The 22,572-nt window shown below is 41.6% G+C and overlaps 1 protein-coding gene across 1 annotated transcript in view; it reads left to right on the top strand.

Moving 5' to 3' along the window:
- Positions 1–4,770: 4,770 nt before the first annotated feature.
- The window catches only part of itga5 (integrin, alpha 5 (fibronectin receptor, alpha polypeptide)), a 67,536-nt gene continuing 49,734 nt past the window's right edge, over positions 4,771–22,572 (top strand). Inside the window, exons 1-2 of the mRNA XM_041798942.1 lie at positions 4,771–5,198; positions 20,119–20,249. Of these exons, the coding sequence (XP_041654876.1) occupies positions 4,990–5,198; positions 20,119–20,249 (340 nt within the window). The 5' untranslated portion in view covers positions 4,771–4,989. The remainder of the gene's footprint in view (positions 5,199–20,118; positions 20,250–22,572) is intronic.

Raw genomic sequence — 22,572 nt, forward strand, 5'->3', positions numbered from 1 at the left:
TTTCTATTGTGCAATTTAGATTTTGCGCATTTCTAATGGTAATGGAAATGCAGCTAATGAGACCCGAACAGTGCATGTTGTGATTGGGAGGCTGTTGTGAAGTTAAATAAAATGTAGAGTATAAGTTAGCCATGAGTCTGAGAAATCCCATTTACTAGTCAGTTTTAGATGGACTAACAGAATAATTTGACCTCTACCTGCATGTAAACAAAATGGTCTTTATATTGGGAAGGTGGTGGGCAATAATGTAAGAAAAGTTCCTTTAAATACATAAAATCTAATGTTTTAAAACAGGGGTGTCCAAACTGTGGCTTGGGGGTCAAATGCGTGGCCTATTTTTGATTGGCCCGCAGCAAATTCTAGAGATAAAATGAAATATGGCCCACATTAAAACATGAAGCTTGTGCTTAACTGTGTTGCACTTCCTGTTATCAGCACCTGTTCTACCATGTTAAATCTGTAAACAAACATTTTGACAAGAAGATATCTTGATTAGTAATGGCCTGATGGATTATCAGAGCAAATAGCAGCACCAAAAACTTGTCGGGGCAGAGCCAGTGATAGTCAGGGCAAAATAGGGAAATCTGATTGGCTCCCCAAAATCCTGAAAATGGCTGTCTTTTTGCCCTGTCAGCCATTAACTAGCCATTTAGGCATACTCAGTTGCTAAGCATCTTTAGACTTACATTGGATAAGTCTTTCTAGCGTTAAAATCCTCATGGCGAGGAATATGAAAGTGGCCCCTCTGTAGAAAAAGTTTGGACACCCCTGTTTTCAAAATGTGTTCAACTACAGAAACAAAGTGTTCATACTTTAAACATCCCACCTCTGAATCTGGCAGACTTTAAAGAGCCAGTGACTCAGAGCTGATATCAGTATTATCTATTCCTGAAGTATTTGCGAGCCCACCTCTGACTAACCTCAAACATGAGGTCATGAGACTGTGGAGGACTATGACGACTTCCAGTGGCTTCTAAATACACAGACACACAAATCAAAAAGTGGCATGAGTTTGCTTATAATTCATTTTAATTCATTACCATCTCGGTGGTAAACATTTTCTCATGTAAAAATGGCCCATGATGGAGTTTTTGAAAACCAAACTATGACTTCAGAGGGAAAGTTGGGACTTGAAATACTTTTGACGGCTCCAAATAAACTCGCTCTCTTTCAACCACATCCCCGACTCCTTCATGTACAATCCCATCCTGAGGACCTAAAAACAGTGTGAGAGAACGAGAGCCCTCCAGGATTAGGGCTTTGGACCATCATGTGCCCCCAACAGCTGTGAACTGGCCCCCACACAGACACTCTGGATTACTCCTCATCTGTCTACGAGCAGACTTTCAGACTGGTTATAAATACAAGCAGCACTCGACAGAGAGTTCATGTTGCTACTGCCACACAGCCAAATTTGACCCCCGTGTTCGATCTCCCAGGCTTGGAGTGAATCAGCTAAACCAACAGGCACTAATTCCAGCCGGCCCTGGATAGGTTTATTAAAGGTCTCACTGTAGTGAGTAGTTGCTTTACGCAGCCTAACCACTTTCCTCGGTCTCGTGTGACTCACAGGCAGGGATACATAATCTTCCCACACCCCCTCCAAGAGCATCAGAGGACATCATGTGCCCGAGTCAGAAACACTGTAATTAGGTAAAAAAATACATATGGATCACACATTATGTTACAAGGGTGTGTGAAAAAAGTAATTAGTGAGGAGACGAGAATATAAATCTTGTACCTTTGAGATGTTTATTCTAAAAGGAGTCCAGAAGCAACTATATTGCTGCCTACATTCCATCCCATTCGCTGAAATAGAACTACAAATGATTTAAATCATACAGACCTTTTGCATCTAAAGTCACACAATCTCTTCCATCCAGTCCTGATCCTGCCTGGATGGCAAAAGGAGCATGTCACTCACTGGATTCTAGTGCTAAATAAATACTCCTGTTAAAAATTCCCTGAGGTTATCTGTGTAGCAAGGTTGCCCATAAGGGGGGATGAAGGGGAGAGCCCCAGCCAGGCCCACGACAGTCAGGAAAATCATGGTCCATTGTAAAGTTAAGCTGAAATAATCATATTTTATTTTAACATGAATAATAATCATTCTAATAAAATCAACAAAAACAATAGTTAGTGTTGCTGTTGTACAATATAGCCTAATTAAATATAAAACCCTTTTCTTCAACTAAAATTCCCTTTTTGTGAATGGTAACAACTTGTAAGAGCACATCGACTGAAATATTTGGAAAGTAATATCTGATTTTATAGCTAAGCCATGATGGGCACAAATGTCAGGATGTCAGAGAATAAAGTACAAGAGAACTTAAATAACTTCAAGGAAAATAATGAAATAACTAGGAATGAAAGAAAAAAATGGTTAAAAGATGCATAAATGGGTCAAGAGAGACAAAAAATGGAAGGGAACATGGTGAAAAGTGGTTAAAAAGTGGCAAAAAATGGGTAAATTAAGGAAAGAAAGGTAAAGAAATGGGGGAAACATGGTGAAAAGTTGTTAAAAAGTGGCAAATTGGGTCAAGTAAGGCAAAAATGGGTAAGGAGATACGAAAGGACCAAACATGGTGAAAAGTGGTTAAAAAGAGGAAAATTGGCTATAAAGCGGCAAAAATGGGAAAAAAAAACTGAATGAACATGGTGAAAAGTGGTTAAAAATTGGTGAAAATGGGTCAAGTAGGGCAAAAAAGTGACAAAATTGGAAAGAACATGGTGACAAGTGGTTAAAAAGTGGCAAAAATGGATTAGGAGAGGCAAAAAGGTGCGAAATATGGGTGGTTAACAAGGGGGGAAAGGCCAAAAGGGACAAAAAATGGGAGGGAATGTGGTAAAAAGTGTTTAAAAAGTAAGGCAAAAATGGTCTTGGAGGGGCAAAAAGGTGTTCAAAAAGGTTTAAAAAAATTGGTTAAAAGAGGCAAAAATGGACAAAAATGGAGGGAACATAGTTAAAAAGTGGTTGAAAAGTGGCAAAAATGGGTCAAGTAAGGCAAAAAGGGACAAAATTAGAGGGAACATAGTAAGAAGTGGTTGAAAAGTGGCAAAAATGGGCCAAGTAAAGCAGAAAGGGACAAGAAATGGGAGGGAACATGGTGAAAAGTGGTTAAAAAGTGGCAAAAATTGGTCAAGTGAAACAATAAGGGACAAGAAATGGGAGGGAACATGGTGAAAAGTGGTTAAAAAGTGGCAAAATGGGTGAAGTAAGGCAAAAAGGAACAAGAAATGGGAGGGAACATGGTGAAAAGTGGTTAAAAAGTGGCAAAATGGGTGAAGTTAGGCAAAAAGGAACAAGAAATGGGAGGGAACATGGTGAAAAGTGGTTAAAGAGTGGCAAAAATGGGTTGAAAGAGGCAAAAACGAGTTAAGAGAGGCATTGGGGCAAAACATTGATGTTAAAATGCTGTAAATCAGTAAAAAAGGCTACTGTGGGATAACATTGGAGAGGTATGGAAAAAATGGGTAGAAACAGTTATTAGAAGGGGTTTGAAAGTGGTGGGAGTAATTTACTCCATCATCAGACCCCAATAACAATTTGACAAGTTTCAGCTCCAAAATGAAATAACCATTAGCTAGGACGCTAGCACTAATACTAATCCGACACATGCATTGATATATCAATAAATCACAACTGGGGAGGGCCCATTCACTTGGTTTGTCAGGGCCCCAGACACCCCTGTGGGTGGGCCTGCTGTGTAGTGCACACCTTGTACACGGAAAGTTCAGCAAACTTGAAAAATCAGTATTAGAATCCTGATGAAGCTACACAATGAACGTAGCTAAAGCTACAGCAAATGAAGCTACATTAGCTATGTTATGCTATGAGTGTCCTATGTGAGCTAAAGCCAGACCTGTTTAATTGGTTATGTGAATGGTGGCTAGCTTTAGCTCCATTAGCTTCATCTACAGCTAATGTAGTTACATTGGCTAAAATAGTAATGCAAATTTAGTAGCTAGCGAAGCAATGTAAGCTTTAGCTAAAGTTAACAAAGCTAAAGCGACGTTCACATAACTACTTCTTCAATGGTTCTGTAAATAATTTAATCCCGGATTAGACGTCTGACCTTATTCAGTTTTATTTGTTAAATGTTGCTTAGTCTGTAATGTTTGCCATATTGTTATTTCATGGAAGTAAATGCCAGACATTGTTTATGAATAAAGTTCTCTTAAAGAAAAAACGCATCAAAATCGTTGTACCCTGTTCTAACAGAGGCAGAGCCTCACACTGTGGTCTGGTCTGAGAAGAGGGCGGGGCCCCTGAGATCTGCCATCTATAGGCAGATCAGTTTTTAGTCACAAAGATTGCAGCTTGAAATAAGGCTACAAAGCTGACAGTGGAGGACAGAGAGGTCTGTAAAATACCTACCTTATCAGGGAAATCTAAGAGATAAAATCCTCCGTACAGGACAGTGATGTCATTGGCAACAAACAGCCAAACATACTGGTGGTAAAATGTGAAGTTTGTTGACCTTTCTCACCTTCTCCCTCGGTGTTAAAAAGCTCAAGATAACCGAGAGATAAGCTCAAAATGAGGATTCTTCTTCAGGTTAATTATCTCGCTGTCGCTGATAACAAACTGAAAAGTGCCAAAGTGAGCACATCTTCACCACACTGGTTTTCACAGAGATAGGTTACAGGATGAGAAGAGCCCTCTTCAAAGTTTTTTTTACGGGGGGAATCACAGGCTCCTCCTCCAAACTTTGTCAGGGGTGTGGGAACTCCCAGCTTCATGTATCATGAGTAGGTGAGCAGAGGAGGCGTGTGTCTGGAGCAGAGAGAGGCAGAGAGAGGAGCGAGGACGCACAGAGGAGCTGACGGAGCATTAATGACATACTGGCCGGCTAGAGTTACAGGGATGCAGTTTTAGCCACAATCCTCCGCTGTATCAAGACAAGAATCTGTGGACTTTTTACGCGCCACAATCTGGGACAGTTTCACCCCTTGAAAGAAACTTTAGTGGATTAATTTGTTCTTAAAATGGGCTTGGAACGATTTCGCGTGAAGACGCCGGGGATAGCAGAGCTTCTCTCCCGCTCACTCCTTTGTATGCTCGGACTATTACTCTCTTTTTCTCAGCCTGTCTGTGAGGCGTTCAACTTGGACGTGGAGAACCCAGCTGTTTACAGCGGACCTGAAGGGAGCTACTTCGGATATGCAGTTGACTTTTATTTGGCGAATTCTGCCAGGTGAGTGTCTAAATCACACAAATAAAGTCATTTCGGTTAAAATCAGCTCTTCATCAAAGCTACCATTGATAAAAAAGCCTTGACCACTAACTAATGATTGGATTCATCACTTCACGAGGGTTGTTTGCAACATGTTGCGTGCAAACTTTCCATTGCCTTGTTCCGGAGACTCTCAGAACATTTCGACCCCAATCTTAAGGTAACAGGGCGCGTTTCCAAAAGGGAAATGCTGGATTTAGTTGTTGTATTTTGTTTTGGCTTTGAAATGAAGTCAGAGCTTTGTGTACGTACTGTGATCCTAGGACACATGCGTGCTTTACGCACGGCGCGCACGCCTTCCCTGTGCACTCCACTCACTGTAATTGAATATTTTCAGGAAATTAAATCTGTGCTCCAAGTGACTCCAACATTAGAACTCCAATAATGCTAAATCTTTCTAAAAGAGTGGCTGTTTCATCATAATAGATCCAGCCTTTCAAAGGATCAAAAACCTTTTGGAATCACTTTCAAATCCTAATCTAATTACTTATTTAATTCTGACCTTTTAATCTGCTTTCCCCTTTAAAAGCCTGTTAAAAGCAACCCTAAGTAATCGCATCTTATTGGTTCAAAATGCTGCTGTGGATTGAGATGCTCTCAGGCTCAGTGGGGATGTGATCCCTGTGACACCCAGCATGCTGTGATTGTCTCTGCATTCTTTCTAAAGAGATTTTGGCATCAGTTACTTTGAGGGTCTAAAAGTCATGCACACATGCCTGTGGTGAGGTTTAATTCTCCATCAGTATGAGGACAGAATACTAGAGTGGAACATCATAACAAGCATGTAAACAAAATGCAGGAAAAGGTTAAAAAGATGCTGACAGAGTTGCATTTTTGTTCCGCACATTCTCTTACACTCTGGACCCAACCCTGTAATCGTAATAATGATTAACAAAAGTTTCTGTGGCCGCAGGCTAGTCAAGGTTTCATTCAGACGTAATCAGACTTCCTGGCTCAGTCCGTGTCTCGGCCCACTGTTCGACCAGCCAGCATGCTGGGATTTGAGTGAGGGCTTTGTGCCGAGTGGGCCGTCAGAAGCAGCTCTGGTTTCCCCATGTTTCTCCTCCCTGCTTCCCTGGACGGCAGACACTCAGACATGGGGAAATTTCTCCCCCTACTCCTCCCCTCTTCCCCTTGCTTTAGCTGTCTTTTTAAAAGCCTGCTCCTTACATCTGCTTGGAAAGCTTCGGGCGTGATTTAGTACGTGAAGCCTAAATGCATGGACCCTCTCTTTCCTCGACATCCCCCTCTTTATTTTTCCTCCTATGCTGATGTCATTCTGCAGGGCTTTTTAATCCATCCACCACCTCGACCACCCCTCCACCCACACTCCGTCTAGCCTCCTCCATCATCTCCCCTCCTCTCATTAAGTGTAAGACACGGGAGACGTCATCTTTCTGATGACTTAATCTGAAGTTTTCTTCACTTGGAGGAAATGAGACAATGGTTTGTACATGCGCCGAAGAAAAATGTACGTGTGGCTTCCTTAAGAGCTGTAATTTTCTTGTGGATGATATGTGCTCAGAAGTCACATGTCAAACAACATTGACAAGAGAGCATGAGTCAGAGCTTCATCTTAAAACCACATCTATCTCCAGCTTTCTTAGAAGTCGACACATGAAAACATATCTAAGTCTGGAAAGGAAGTTCTGTTATCTCCTGCTTCTGCCGTCACATCATCATCTCCCACACTTCGTGGAGCTGAGGAGAGGGGGAGTAGTTGGAGTCCCTGGGTGAGGTCAGTTTAGGGTTGAACAGGGAGTTTCTTTGAGCTGCTGTAAGCCTGGCTCTGACCTTTATGAATACAACTGTTTGAAAACTTTAGTTATCTCTGACTGACTGATGGCGTCTAAAGATGTGGAGACAAGAGAGGAGGATAGTTCTCACATCCATAAATGCTCATGTCAGACGTTCAAACACAAAGCCTTCCTCTCTCCCACTTTGGCGCTCGCCTTTGACAACGCGTTTATATATCTGTCGTGCCCTCCGGCCTGGACTAATAAAATTAAGTTTGGACTCTGGCAGACGGCCCACCATGGAAGAACGCCTGAGGACAGAGCGAGTGAACTGCATGTGACGGCTCCTGTCAGAAACACACAGGGAGAGCTGCAGGATCTGCGGCCTCCTGTTGTTTGTGTTGTTCCATGTTCAGTGAAGATGAACTCCTCTCATGTGCACACGCCCTCCTCTTCATCATAAGAAGGACTTCTGAGGGCTGAAACACTAAATAATCAAACAGCAGTAACAGACTCCTCTGACTCTCAGCGGTGCCAGGCGGTGATAAGGGAGGGGATCATGCTGAGATAGAAAAGGTCAGAGATCAGGGGCTGTAAATAATAACAGACCTGTGCTGGAGAGAGGGAAAGGATGAGACAGAGTCTGGTGTCTGCCCACGGTGGATGCTGAACTTTTGAAAGATCAGCGATGATAAAACAGCTCGTTGCTTGGAGTGAGATTGACATTGTTGCTTCACCACAGTATGATAAATGAAGGGAGTTTTCTTACAAACTAAGGTGCTGTCGTTCATTTAAAGGTACAGTGTGTAGAACTTTGGCACTGGAACACCTACATTATTGCACAATTGACTGCTCCAATATTATATTATTGTATAAATATAACCAGCAGTTTTTAACTCTAGACAAATCCTTAATTCTCATGGTTTAAAGTACATGCCTTATGTGCCACGACAGTCACGACGTGATTACGTGGGAACTTTATGCTGCTTTTCTGCTATAGACCAAGATTATTCTCTGCCATCAGCTCCACATTCAGTCAAGCTTGCAAAGCCTCAAGCTGAAATGATGTTCCCGGTCAGAATGACCAGACCAATCAGTGTCATTTGAAGAGAAGAGGCAATAGCTTAGGGTGTTGCTTAGTTGTACTGCAACCCTGTAAACAATGGTGACTAGTGAAGAGATGAGCATGAATGTAGCCAAAGTTGTTCTGATTCTGATACCAGTAGCAGAAATACGTCTGATACTGCTTAAAATGCGGGCGGGTACACGAGTTCATGCGCCGTTTGGTTCAGCTGTATATTTTGCTTCGTTTAACCATGCTAAATGTTAGCACTATAAACCTGACATCAATTCTTCTTCATCACCGGAAAGCACTGCATGCATAGGCTATTTTTAGAGCATCCAAAAAGACCCAAAGGACCCACTGCAGCAGCAAAGAATAGTGGCTGCGTGACAGTTTTTCTCTGAATGTGATCATTAAAATGTCTTCGAGACCGGCGCTGCCATACAAGACAAGAAGTGACACAGTTTATCAAAATTCAAATAACTTTCAAACCATAAATCATAGCCTCTCACTTGTTTTCCCTCTTGAAGCTAGCCGTTGTGTCATTCCGTTGAGGCTAGCGTGGCAGCATTTTTAGTGAGCCTGGAGCTCGTTTGACTTCTGGGGACTTTAATGATTAAATCCACACCAGTAAACACGATATTACGTCTTTTTATCCATTTTAATTCAGTTATGATCATTTATTACTGCTAGCTTGAATGCTAACCATCATATTGTTTACCCTCAGTGAGGGTCTGTCAGCCAATGGCACACTGTTCTGTAATCACGTCATGCCTGAATTGAGCATAATATAGAGAGAGATAGAGAGAGCCTGATGCAGCCCCGTGTGTTGTTGTTATCGCAATATTTATCAGTACCAGTGTTAATTTTGGCAGCTATTTTAAATTTTAGTCTAAGTTTTAGTTTTAGTCTTCAAATGAAATGCATTTTAGTTTTAGTCACATTTTAGACATTTCTATCCTTTTTAGTTTTAGTCAAGTTTTAGTCGACGAAAACTGAAAAACATTTCAGTATAGTTTTACTCCATAAAAAGTCCTCACATTTTAGTCTTTACTTTTAGTCCAAGCATTTTTTTCTTGCCTAAATCTGTTACCAAATCATGATAATGTGATCTCTGCCAAACCTGGGGTCCCTGCTCTCTGCAGCTAAGAGGAAGAATTGCTACAGCTGCATTGATTTTTTTGACAGATTTATCCACAGTGGAGAAATATCACCGATTTTGAATGTCCAACAAAAACTACATTATCTTTTAGTCTAGTTTGAGTCATACTGACGAAAACTAAACTTAGTTTTTGTCATTTTTAGTCATCACAGATCTATTTTTATCAGTCTTAATCTAGTTTTTGTCATGGAAAAGGCTGTCGACAAACATTTTTAGTCATAGTTTTATTCGACGAAATGAACACTGTGCTGTACATTATGATTCTATTTGTTGAGTCATGTTCTGAGTCAAGTATAGGTCTAAAATAATTTGCTTGTCTGCACAGTTAGTCCAGAAAGTTCACACTGGTATTGAATCAGTACTCAATACCCAACACATTGGTATCAGAATTGGTATTGGGAAGGAAAAAGATCGTATTGGAAGATCTCTAAAAAGTTTTGTATTTTTTCAGTTTTGTTTTGCAACTTTTAAAGTCACTGGCACAGTCTGCCAACAGTTTTACCTGTTGCAGTGTTAACCTTGCCAATTTCAAAGGGGCATGATACCTGTGACCCTGTGACATTTCACCCTCACTATGATGACAGATCTCCGCTCTATACCATCATCTGGGGGCACAGTCATCCCAGAAACGCACTGTGAGTTTACAGACAGGGACACCAACTACCCAACTATCATGGTATCACCATGCACATCTTAAGGCAAAGCTAAATTATGGCACTGTTGCAGAAATGCAATCATGTTGTTGTTTTTTAGCCCTTGAGCCTGAATCTGTGTCTGATGACCCAAAGTGCATGGATAACTAACACTGTAAATGTACAATGATAAGTCAACAAATGCAGTAGCACCGGATTAGGTAAGCGTCTAGTCTGAAGCAGCCCAAAGATTATCGTCTGCACTATGATGGAGGATTCTCCGATAGATTAGGTAATCTGTTCCAGTCCACGCATGTGTTTCAGTGACGTGTCAGTGATGTGCATTAGCTCACGGATGGTTTGACCATGACAAGCACCTACAGAGGTCAACCGGTCCATGTAGGTCACTCTCCTGGAGTCTCCACAAGGGTTCATGTTAAACTAATATTGACTTTGGCCTGCTTGGTCTCTCTCTTTTGGCCACTAAAGCAGTGATGTTTTCTCTCACTACAGCGCCTCCATATATGATCACTCTCTGTTATTGTTTTCTTCTGGTGTCCTTTTTCTACGGACGTATTTCTAAATCAAACCAGTTAAGTGTTTGAGCTGCAGGAGCGCAGTTTGTGTATTTGGGCTGCCAGGCTTTTCTTCATCCAGGTTCTCATCATTGCATGCAGACAATGGAGCTCTTTGTCCTCACGCCTGAAAATGTTTACTTGTTTTCCATTTCAGGAGTTTAACTATGAGTCATTTCTTACTTAATTTAAGGAAAGCTCCTTCAAATTCTCTGTTGTCAAACTTTATATGCACCTATGATAATCAGGCCGGTAGTTTGGGCCACATAAGTGTGTGTTGTTGTAAAGGTCAGAGAGGATATACTTAGCTTGGTTCAGTCTGAAAGGTTTTAAAGTGCCTATCTACCTTTTACAGGCCTGTAGGATGGGGGCTTTAAATAATGAGCCTGTGTGTGTTTGACTGGAAAAAGATGTCATGGTAGATCGAGACGAGGTGTTTAAAGGGACCCTGCTCGTGTCACGTCTGCTGCGTGGAGTTTTGGGAATGCCCCGAGGACGTCACGTCTACCTTTGAGTAGAGTCAGCCATTGGTCATGGTCGCCCTGACTCACACTTTTCTAGATTTTAATCTCTTACTGCCAGGAGGCCTGGTTTGTTTTAACCCCAGGTCATGAAATGACTCACATATATTGTAACCTGATAAAGGCTCTTCTTTATATAGAAACAGGCAAATGACGCCATCGTGGAAGATATTTAAATGTGCATCAGATCTTATATTTGAGATGGAAATGAGGCATAACGCCTGGTAATTGCTGGGTCTGCTTCTTATGTGTGCATGCGTGGGTCGGGGTGGAGGTGGGGGTGTGCAGACGAAGTGTTTCAACAGCTGCCTCACCCCCCGTCACCACATTTAATACAACAGCCTCCCTATGCTGAGGTGAGAGGACTGGACCCCCTGACGTGGGCATTGTGGAGAGGTGTGAACCACCAGCAGTTAAACTCCCGGTGGGAAGATTTTAGGGCAGTCAGACTGTGAAGAAGCAGGAGGAGGGGGTGTGTATTTGAGGGTGGGGTGTGGGTAAAGTTTGGAATGAAAAAATGCATAGGCTTGAACACAAGTCCCCCTGATGCTGCAGCATGTTTGAAATTTCTCGCTTGCCACTTGTGAAATGCTTTTTGCATGGTTGGTGGTTTTTACAAAACAGCTGCTGGTTTAGACACATTAACAGTGAAAGCATCCATATGGAGGGCATAATACAGACACAGTGATGGCAGCACTCGCTGAAAGGTCGAAAGTACAATGCTAAATCAACTTGCTGATTCAGTAACACGGCTGGTAATGCCTCTGCAGCTGCAGAATAGTGTAAAATCATCAAGTCTAAACTTACTTTAAATTGGTTTTGGATGTCTGAGCGTTTTCCTGTGTGACAATAAACAACATTGTTTCACTTCCTCCGCTTGTAATTTGCAGACCACCTGTTGCCCATTGCTACTATCCTTGTGAGGATACCAAGGAAGTGGATTTGTGGTGATAGTGGAATCAGATCCGGGACTGTTTATCTGATCAGTACTGGTTGGTGCGGGTTCAGATCTCAGCTGCTTCGTTTCTACCACATGTAAAAATGTCTTTAAGGACTCACTCCAGGCTCTAAGAGAAACAAACAGCCCTCTTATCTGTTTCTACTTCTCACTGTACCATCTGACCGTTCATAAAATATGTGGCTTTCGCACAGCACAGTAAACTCTCTGTAGTCAGCACACGCCATCCCAGCAGGCACTGCTACTCTCATCATCCCAAGACTCCTGGACAGAAGCACTGGAAACACGTGTGTTTGGTGCGTGTGGGAATGGAGCTTCCAGATCAGCCACATGGCAGACCTAAGGACTCGAACAGCTCATGTCTGGCCTTGGCTTTGAGGGGACGTGAGGCTGTTGGTACGGCCCCATGTGGTCTAGAAGAGGTCATTACACTTGTGTCTGTCATTCAGCTGATGTCACTCTAATGCTGTAGACATGCTTGCTGTTAACTACGCCAATGGCTCTCAAAATTTTCTTTCCCTAAGGCACATCATATTCATATCCATGCAAAATTGCCTCTTAAACATGTGTTTCAGCTTTTTTATTTGCTCTATTGTTGTAGTAATAATGTATGGCTGTATAATTTCCAGCAGCACGCCTTCACTTGCTTTGGTGCATCTTCAGAACCACTGAACAATGCACATGCAAACTTATCATGGCTGTAGCACGTCCCCTATGTCAGTTTGAAATGCCGGCTGTGCAAATCCTCAAAAATTAACACAACACATATGCAGTATACACCTGGCCAGTGGGGGCAGTGTAGAGGTAGAGGAGCTGTGGCAATCAACAGAAAAGTTTAAAAAACAAATGCATAAACCAAGTTCACACATATCCACATCTTATTGAGACAAAAATGCCTGTGAAACTTGCTGAAGACAATTCTGTTTCACATGTTTTAAACAGAAAATAATCAGTATAAGATTGGTGTGACGGTTCAACATGTGACCATGCAAACTGGTGACTCACCACACTGTAAGACCAAACATCTTTAGTTAAATTAAACAATACTCATTCATTCCAAATATTGTTTTTTTATTGTAATTAAATTATTTGACAACCATCCCTTAATCTGCAGAAACTGCAGTGCCGAGTTACCAAAATGTATCTGGAGCGCAGTCAACTCAGGTGTGATGCAATTCCCAAATGCAAAGTTTATTTAAAAGAGAATAAAGAACTTAGGGTAGACTGAAGATTATGGCAGAGCTTAACCAAATAAGGAACATTTTGAGGATTGAAAGGGAGCTAAAGAGACATTAAAAAGGTAAATATTTGAAAATGCAGGTGCAGATGACTTTTGACTTTTCCACTGAGCTGGCTTAGAGTTTTTAGAATAGAAATGAGAGATTAAGGTAGTCTGCAGGGAGATGCTTTAGTGGCTTTATTAATAAATTATATAGACAGCCCTAATTTTAAAATGATACTAAAAAACGAAACAGAGACACTAGTGAGGACTCTGTTTACATTGTTTCCTGTAACAATGAGACCTATGAATGCAATCAGCTGAAAGTTACCAGTCAACATAGTCACTAATAAAACTGTGACAGTGGGAGTCTTATGACCAGATTCAAGATTTAAGGTATTTTAAACATAAAATATACATATGCAGAGGAAAATATTGTACAAACCAAGTGTAGATGGTTCCACCAGTCATCAGTCTGAGCCTATCTGATGCTACTATTTTACTATAAATTGTACTTTGATCTCAGAATTGATATTTAAAACACCTTCTTTAGTGTTGTCATTTTTGTAGTTTACATCTCACACAACAATAGTTGTATGCAGCCTGACCATTCTGCTGTTGTCCCTAGAGATATCCTCCAATACTTGGTTGTGTATTTTAGTATATTTACAAGAACTCTCATGATGCAGCCAGAAGCCTGTAAAAATTCAAGTGAAACTCTAAGTCTATCTCCAGGCTCCATGCAAATACACTGCATCATATGGCTGTTCATTCTATATAAAACATTTAAACTAACTTCTGAGCTCAGTATTTCCACTCTCGTTTATTTCAAAGTTGTTTTATTTCTCTGGTGAAGTGATTCCTCAGAGCTGCCTGGTTGGAGATGTTTGTTGTATTTGGGCGTGCTCCATTTATCCTCTGCTGGAGCGAGAGCAGAGAAGGTCAAGTGCTGCCTCTGGCTCCGATCGGGTCACTGCATTTGAAAGATATGGCACCACTTCAGAGTTTGAGCATGTGTTGATGTCTGAGTGTCAACTCCATGGGTCACTGTACATGTTTTCCTAAGGTGTTGGTGAGGTTTGAAGGCCACTACTCCCCCTTCTTTTTCCCCCCTACCCGCTCCATTTGTGCTCTAGCATCGCTGTGTTTATGACTGCAGATGGTGACTCTGGCAGGCTTAACAAATGCGATTTTCTTCCCTGTACTTTCGAGATTAAAGCTTTTATAACTGTGTTCGAGTGACATCATTGTTGCAGCTGGGGTTGAAGACGATTTAATGTGGAATGGGGGGATGTTTGTGCTGAGGAATTTGCCCTCTCATAACCCCATTCTGTAATCTCTGTCATAAACCGTATTAGCAATGGCTATGCACGCATGATAATGTCACATCAGCAAGTTCCAGCAGCCCTAATTTCTCAACCCCACATAAAATAGTGGTTTACAGTCTGGCAATTATGGTGTGCTGGGAGATTTCTGGTAGCTTCAAATGAGTCAACCCGAGTCTTTGCTCACAGTGAGGCTGTTGTTTACACATTCTTAACTTGCAGCTCGAATCATTTACAGTAGTTTAATTAATGCTAAATTGTTAGCAGGGTGGTGGAGATCATTAGTGGCTGCTGCATGGCAGCTGGCGGAGCTGACTTTGCAAGGCATGGTGAAGACACTCAGTTGTATATTTCTCAAGTTGGAAAAATGGTTTGCTTTTCCTCCATAGCAACATGACAAGTTTACAAATGAACAAGTGACGGTTGCTTTAATTCTCCAGTAGCCAAAACATTTCAGCTAAGCCCGCTCTGATCGCTATCAAAGTAGAGATGGTGCTGCTTTCAATCTTGCGAGCACACTTTTGTCTAGCCTCACTCTGGCCACTTTGGCTAAACACACCCTGATGAGTCTGTCCTTCAGCAGAACAGCTGCAGATCACTCGCCCCCCCCCCCAACGACATATATTTGCATACCCATTCCAAGAGTGGGCAATACACTCCACCTTCTCTTACAAAGGAATTTGTAATGCAAGCCCTGAGCCGGCACCAGTTAGAGCTTCATTAAATGCTAATGACACAAAAGCTCTACCTTTGGAGCTCACGGCTAGCAGATAAGGTGTTGGGCGGGGAAACGCCAGTTCGTATCTAAACAGATAAAGACCCATTAGATGCTAATTTCTCCTCATTTGCAGCACTTTCAGATCGCTATCAGCGTGTCTGCACATCTGCTTATTTCTGTAAGGTGGTGAAAACTCGCTCCAGCTGCCAACTTGCCGAAAGCATGATCTGCTTGTTTTGTTATTTCCTGTATTATTTCCCTTTGAAAAGCTGCCATGGCCAACTATGGCTGCACTCTGTTCAGATATGTGGCTTCTGTGTCCTTGGCCTCGTTAGTGTGTACATTTTCCTACAGTGGTGTCATGTGGACATGTGCTTGCACTCAGATAATTTCAGAAAGGTTTCTGTCCAAGGAAAAATCAGTTGATCTCTGCTCTTTGTTTGGCTCTGAAACCTTTACACCTTTTTCTGTTCAGCACAGATTATCATTCTTACAGTTGATCTTTTGAGGTGTTTTTGTGTCCAGCACAAATCCATGAGTTGCAGGTGTTGTGCTTGCCAGGCAATGATCTAGTTTCAAACAGATTACAAAGCATATCTTTAGTAAAATATTAAGGGCCTGTTTGTGTATTTGTGCGATGGCAAACAGGAGATCCCAAGCTGTCTTGTCAGAATCTCCGACCACAAAGCCCCTATCTGATCTGAGCTAAAATATTGCACAGGTGGAGCTCAGCTGCTCTACTGGGATATTCCTTTGTCTGTATTTGTGGTCAGAAACTGTTTCTTGTTCTCAAAGTTGGCCTGGTTTGTTTCTTTTCTCTCTTCCAACATAAACCAGGACATTCTGCTCCACATTTAGAATTGGCATTGCAATGGATGTCTTCTGAGGTATCAAGACCACATATAAAGATCTGATCCTAAACTCTTAACTTCTAGTCTGAGATGTTTTCGAAACCTTAGATGCTGACTGATTTGAAGCTTTTGCTGACCACCAGCACACACTGGCCCACTTCTGTTGCATACTTCCACAAACCATCTGATTACTTTTCGTGTTTTGTTGTCTGAGGTTACATTGGTTCGCTGAAACGAAATGAATTTTTGGCATTACAGGGCCTGAGACTGCTCACCATATTCAGATGCTTATCATCTGACAGGGTTGTAGAGCTGTGGTTCTTTTTCGTCAAACTAATAAACAAAGAAAATCTGTTTAATAGGTAGCATGGTACTGCTTTTCAACTTAAAGGCAAACAGCAAGACAAAAGTTAAAGGATTGTAGGCCATGGCCCATTTCATGTCATAACAATAACATGTATTTATCTATCAGGCCTATATTCACCATTCATAGTATTTTAACACCACAGCATTCATTCTCTCCTAACATAACTGGTGTTATAAGAACAGAGCTGTATGTCTTGGCTAATCAGCATCAAGTAGACTAGCCAACCCTTTGGATGCTGTTGTGGATTACTTTCAGGGGTAGGATGCCAATCTGTCAAGCTTACAGTTAGGTAGCTAACATACATTATAGCTATAACACCCTGCTGTGTTTCACTTTTGGAGCAGAATGCTATCATTGAAAGGTAAAGTGTATTGTCATAGGCTATATTGTCAAGATATCATGTTAACCAGCTTGCAGTGATGTAAACTAGCCTTCAAGCCTGCAAAAGCATCCTGCCCCCCAAATAGTTAAAAGTTAAAAACAAAAAAAGTTGAAAGAAAAAGTCAGTTAACACAGCATTTTGGCTGGTTAGCTAGCAAACCATATAGCTCAGGTATAGCCTTTAGTGTTTTGTTGTTTTAAGTGAAAGGTGCTGTGTTTTCACAAAAATTTAAACCTTATGGTTTGGTAGCCAACATTAAACTAAACTAGATAGTTTGGCCTTAGCGCCCTGTTGTGCAGCATTCTTTTGAACAGTTTGCTATCAATAAAACATAAACTACTTTCAGCTAAAACAGTGCCGTAAACTAGCTTGCAAGCATGCTTTAGCATCTTGTCCCCCACTTAGTAAAGATAAGTTAAAACAAAAATTAAAAAGTCTTTTGATTAGTTAGCTAGCTAACACTACAAATGCATGTCGTGTGTAATCTTTAGCCTCTGGTAGAAGGTTATTGTAGGTGAAAGATGCTATGTTTTTCTAAAAAGCATCCTGCCCCTCAGAGAGTCAAAAGTTAAAACAAAAAGTTCAAAGTAAGTGTGTAAGTAAGTTTTTTGGTTAGTTAGTTAGCTAACCATAAACCACAGATACAGCATTCAGCCCCATTTGTATTATTTTTGTTTTTTAAAAATTGTTCATCTTATTGTGAGGTAGCTAACAGTAAATTTTACCTAACAGTGTGACCAAAGCACCCTGTTCTGTAGCACTTTTGAAGCAGGATGCTATCACTGAAATGTAAACTATTATGGTCAGCTTACAGTGAAGTCAACCATTTTGGACCTTTTTTTTTTAGTTCTTTTCGGGGCTGGATGCTATGTGTTAATGTAAAGTATGAAGTCTTGGTAACAAGCTCAGTAAAATAAACTAGCTTGTATATCTTTTGAAATCTGTGGTGTAGCATTTTTGGGGGCAGCATGCTATGGCTAGCTAGCCAGCAGAAAATTAAATGCTGATATAGCCCTTAGCCCCAGCTGTACTGTGTTATGTTAACTCTGTGGCCCCAGCACCCTGTTTACCAGCACTTTTTTTTTTGGTGGGGGGGCGGGTTGTTGCCACAAGGTAAACTATAATGATCACGATAATGAGCCAACAGTTAAGTAAACCGGCATGTGCCTTTGGACCTTGAGTAGTAGTCTAATGTGGTGGTAGGGTGCTATGTTTTGCCAGTAGAGATGGGATTTATGGCTCTTTGAAGGGAGCCGGATCTTGTGGATCCGTTTGAAAAACTGGCTCATTTTATATTTCATTTTTTAAGAAGTCACATCTCTATTTGCCAGAGGGAAAGCCTTGGTTAGTTAGCTATAAACTAAGAGTTTAAACTAGCTAGTAAAGCTTTTTTATAGACCTGCTTGTGTTGCAATTTAACTTTGGGACTTTGTTCTTCCAAAATGGAAGCCTTGGTTTGTTAGCTTTTTGCTCAGAGTTTAAACTAGCTAGTGTGGCTTTTAGACCAAGCTGTGTAGTACCTAAACCCGGAAACAGGATGCGGCATTTCTCCATAATATAAACCTCACCTTTAATTAGTGTACTGCTAAGTAATCTAGTTTGTTGCTACATCTGGGTTACTCTGCCTTAATGTTGACCTTATGGTCAATCAACTATGGCCTTTTTACTGCATTGTATAGAACTTTCAGGGTTAGAGCTATGTTTTGCCATAATGAAGGCTAAACCTTGAGGTCAGCAAGTCGACATTTGCATAATATGGCCTTTCCACTCTATTGTGTAAAACTTCTGAGGGCAGGATGCTACTGTTTTGCCAAAATGTATGGGTTGCACGGTGGTGCAGTGGTTAGTGCTGTTCAGGTTTATAATCTGTGTGGAGTTGACATGTTGCTCTTGTACATGCTGGGGTCTGGGTACTGTAGCTTCCTCCAGCAGTCCGAAGATGCTGATTGGTGACTCTTAATTGCCCGTAGGTATGACTCTGAACTTGAATGTACATCTCCCTATATATATATAAGCCCTGTGATTGACTGTGGACCAGTCTGGAGTGTACTTCACCAGCTGCTTGGATTGGCCCTGGTCCCCCAGTGAGCCCACATGGAACAAGCAGTATAGACAATCAGTGGCTAGATAAATATAAAAATAACTGCGAATGCTACAGTTTGACCATCATGACAATAATTTATAGCACTTCTGTTGTACGTTGTTGCAGCTAATTGAATATTTGACAAGCATTTGGCTGAAAGCAAAACACACCTAGGTGTTTGAAGGCTAACTATATGTGTTTTATAGCCTAGCCCCCTCCCAGTTTCTGACAAATCAAGTTGTTTTAAATTTTTATACTTTCTGATACAGATTGTTCATAATAAAAGCTGTTATACAGCAGTAACACATTAAAGCAGCATTTGAGCTCTGACCCTGAGCATGACATCATATAAATATGGTAAATTGCTCTGTCTAACTACACTTGACTCATGCTGGCTCCCTGTCTTCCTCTGGACCCTTCTTAGTAATACCCTGGGGGCAGGATGCTAACTTTAGCCAAACTATAAACCTTCATGCCCTGTTGGGAGATCAGGGCCCGGAAAGGGTGGTCTCTTCCTGTTATGGAGCCCCCTAGACACCGTCTGTTCTCAATGGTCCCATGCCTCCTTTACCCACATCAATGCCAGCGACTTTTTCTGTGATGCTTAACGGGTCAAGTCAGTCCAGAATGAGGTAATGGCTAATCCGTCCACTTAAGCAGATCTGTCTGCAGGGAGATGCTTTTTCAAGTTGGTTTGCATAGCATTAGCGTATCATCACCCTCTACCCTTCCTTCTTCTCTTTCATCTATAAATTCTGTCTGTGATTTATGAGTCCAGGCTTATCTGAGACCATTGATCTACCCATACACCATAGGTCCGACAACATGGCAGTTTGGTGTCACAGCTGTAGAAACAAGAGTGTGACTCCACTTAGCCTGTCTGCTTTCTTGTTTTCCTATTCAATCTGCCCCTCAGGGATGCATGTGTGACTGTGTGAGTGTTTCTCCTTGTGTGTCTGACTGCACAAGTGGAGTGAATGGGTTTTTCAAGCATCACATGTGCGAATGTCAAGGCAGCAGTTTTCCCTGGCTGTATGGGATTATGTAAAACAGTGCTGCAACCTGTTAAAATGTTTTGCTTCTGAGTCAGAATACGGCTTGCTAAGCGGTGAAATGTGCACAAGGCATCGCGTTTAGACCTGGGAGGTCCGGAATGCGATTTTTAATCGATGCCATGTTGAGAGCTACAAACCTTTGCAATTTGCAGGTTTTTAAAGATCCTGTGGTTTGGTAAACTTGTTACATCAGATTAAAGCAATTTTTTCTCTCTTTATGTCTCTTCATTGCAGTGCAAGCGTGGTAATAGGAGCGCCCAGGGCCAACACACGGCAGGTAAACGTCACAGAAGGAGGAGCTGTCTTCTACTGCCCATGGAGCCTCAGCCAGTCAGACTGCCATGTAATCGAGTTTGATTCTGAAGGTAAGACTTATTCGCCATTTATTGCGCATTCTGTTGTCAAAGTGATTGCCAAACTACCAAAGAAAAAATGTCGAACCTTTTACACAAGCACTCCTGAAAGTTTCAGGGTAATTTCAGAACAGCCACCCTCTGAAAACCTGAGTTGCGAGAGGATTTCTTGGATTGAGGGATTCCCTATAGGCCAGGAAGTGGGGAAAACTTGGGATGCAAGAAATGACATATGACTCCACGAAAGTCAGTGTAATGTAAAATACCAAAGATGGCAGGTGAAGCTGCAGTGTCTGCTACAGGTTGTTTGCAGAGAAGCGTGATTAATAAAGTCTTGTGCTGTTTGTGGCTGTGCTTGCCAACTGTTAAAGAGAAAACCTTGAGCTACTTTAGGTCTGTGGGCCCAGAATTAAAGTAGTAAAACAGGGGCTGCATGGGGTTAGGGCTGTTGCCTCACAGCAGGAAGGTTCCTGGTTCGCTTTCCATTAAGGGCCTTTCTGTGTAGAGTTCTCTTTGGGTACTCTCGGTATCTCCCTCAGTCCAAAGTCATTCTCATTGGATTAATTGGTGGCTCTAAATTTGCCATGATTGTGAGTGTGAGCATGCATGGTCGTTTGTCTCTACATGTATATATACCGCTCCTCTTGCCAAACAACAGGTTAATAGCCTCCAGCCCCCTGCAACCCCAAACAGGATAGGCGGTCTAGAAAATGGATGGATACTTTAGTCCAGAAAGTAGTGGCCACAAGCAAAAAGTTCAAAAAGTTAAGTGGGTAAAATGATGGCAGACGAAGATTAACAGCCTTTATTAGCGTTACGTTAATGCTGATGTATGAGCTGCTTGGTTCAGGACAGTTTCAACATTTTGCTCAGCTCAGTAACAGAGCTGGTCTTCTGGCAACCAATTGGCTCCTCGTTTGGCATTTTAAAAGTTTATTAAGTAACATAAAAAATTGAAATAAGGACACTGGCTCTAGCCAGTGCCTGTCATTTGTAAAAAGAGCTGGCCCGTAGAATTGGCTCTAACGACATAGCGCTAACCACACAAGGTTTATTTGTAGGGGTGCACGGACAATGATACCAGTATCAGGTGTTTTGGCCGATACCAAGCCTGAGTACTAGTACTCATAGAACACTGCAGTCACTGTACTCGTTATCTCATATGAATATGTAGTCAAGGCTGGGGCCAAGTCTGCAGTTTGGTGTTTTTGTAAACATAAATGAGGATGGCAACTGTAGAGGAGAATGAAAATATGCTCTGAGAAAGTGTCAGCATGAGGGATGAGGAACACTTGATGTAAATAGAACAGACTTTCAAAATACATTTTAGAACAGCTATGGTATTAAGCACTCAGATTGTGCTTTAATCATTTTGTAAGATGGGAGAAAAGTTGTTAAAGTGGGATAGCTAGGCTGCTATCTCTGTGCAAGACTGTTCAAGACTCTTCTCTCCCTTCATCTGACTAGAGACATATTAGAAGGTCTGCAGGACTTCGTTGCCTAATTTGAGATATCAGTCGCCTCCATGCTGGGCAAATTGGATAACCCATGAAAAATTACTTTGTTGGTACAGCGAAGGGATCATACCCAATGTATGGAGAATTTTCCTGATGGTACCTTCAACATGCAGGTTCATCTAGATCCATCATACTAACTTTCCTCCATTTTCAATGATTCTTAACAATTGTTCTTAACTTACATAAATCATCAGGATTGCATGACTGCAAACAACCCATAGCATTTCAGATGCAGCCCTGGAACTTTCTCAAAACTGTACCCTGAAAATGTCCTGTTTGGCTTGTTCCTACTATCAGCACTCCATGCAAAGACATATCCACAGTATCCTACAAATGCAAAACAATATAATGACAAGCACATAAGACTTTTGAGTAGCTTTGTTGGAGCTACTAGTCTAGTGTCATTTGCATGGTATAAACTTCATCACCTCTCCTCCTCATTTGCAGTTAGTATTTCCTGCTGTGTTCACATATCATCTTAAATATCTGCAAAAGTCAGATTAAAAAATGTGGCTATTACATTCACACGTGCAGCATTTCCCTGAGAAATTCAGGAAATTTTAAGGTTTTTGTGCATATGTGAAAAGACTATTTGAGAACTCTGCTTCCTTGTCATTAGTTAAGTGGAGATCTTTTTTAAACCCTCTTAAAATACCTGTGCTCTGCTGAATCTCTTTACCTTCTTGTAGACACTGGAGCATTTCCTCTCTGCTCCTTTTGTCCTCAGCAGGTCTGGACCAGGCGTCAGCTTTCCACTCCGCTGAACTTTAGCTGGCTACGTTGTTTCCTGGATGCTGGATGATCCTTTCTTCCTGTTT

This window comes from Cheilinus undulatus, linkage group 11, assembly GCF_018320785.1.
Source record: "Cheilinus undulatus linkage group 11, ASM1832078v1, whole genome shotgun sequence".
Classification (NCBI taxonomy): domain Eukaryota; kingdom Metazoa; phylum Chordata; class Actinopteri; order Labriformes; family Labridae; genus Cheilinus; species Cheilinus undulatus.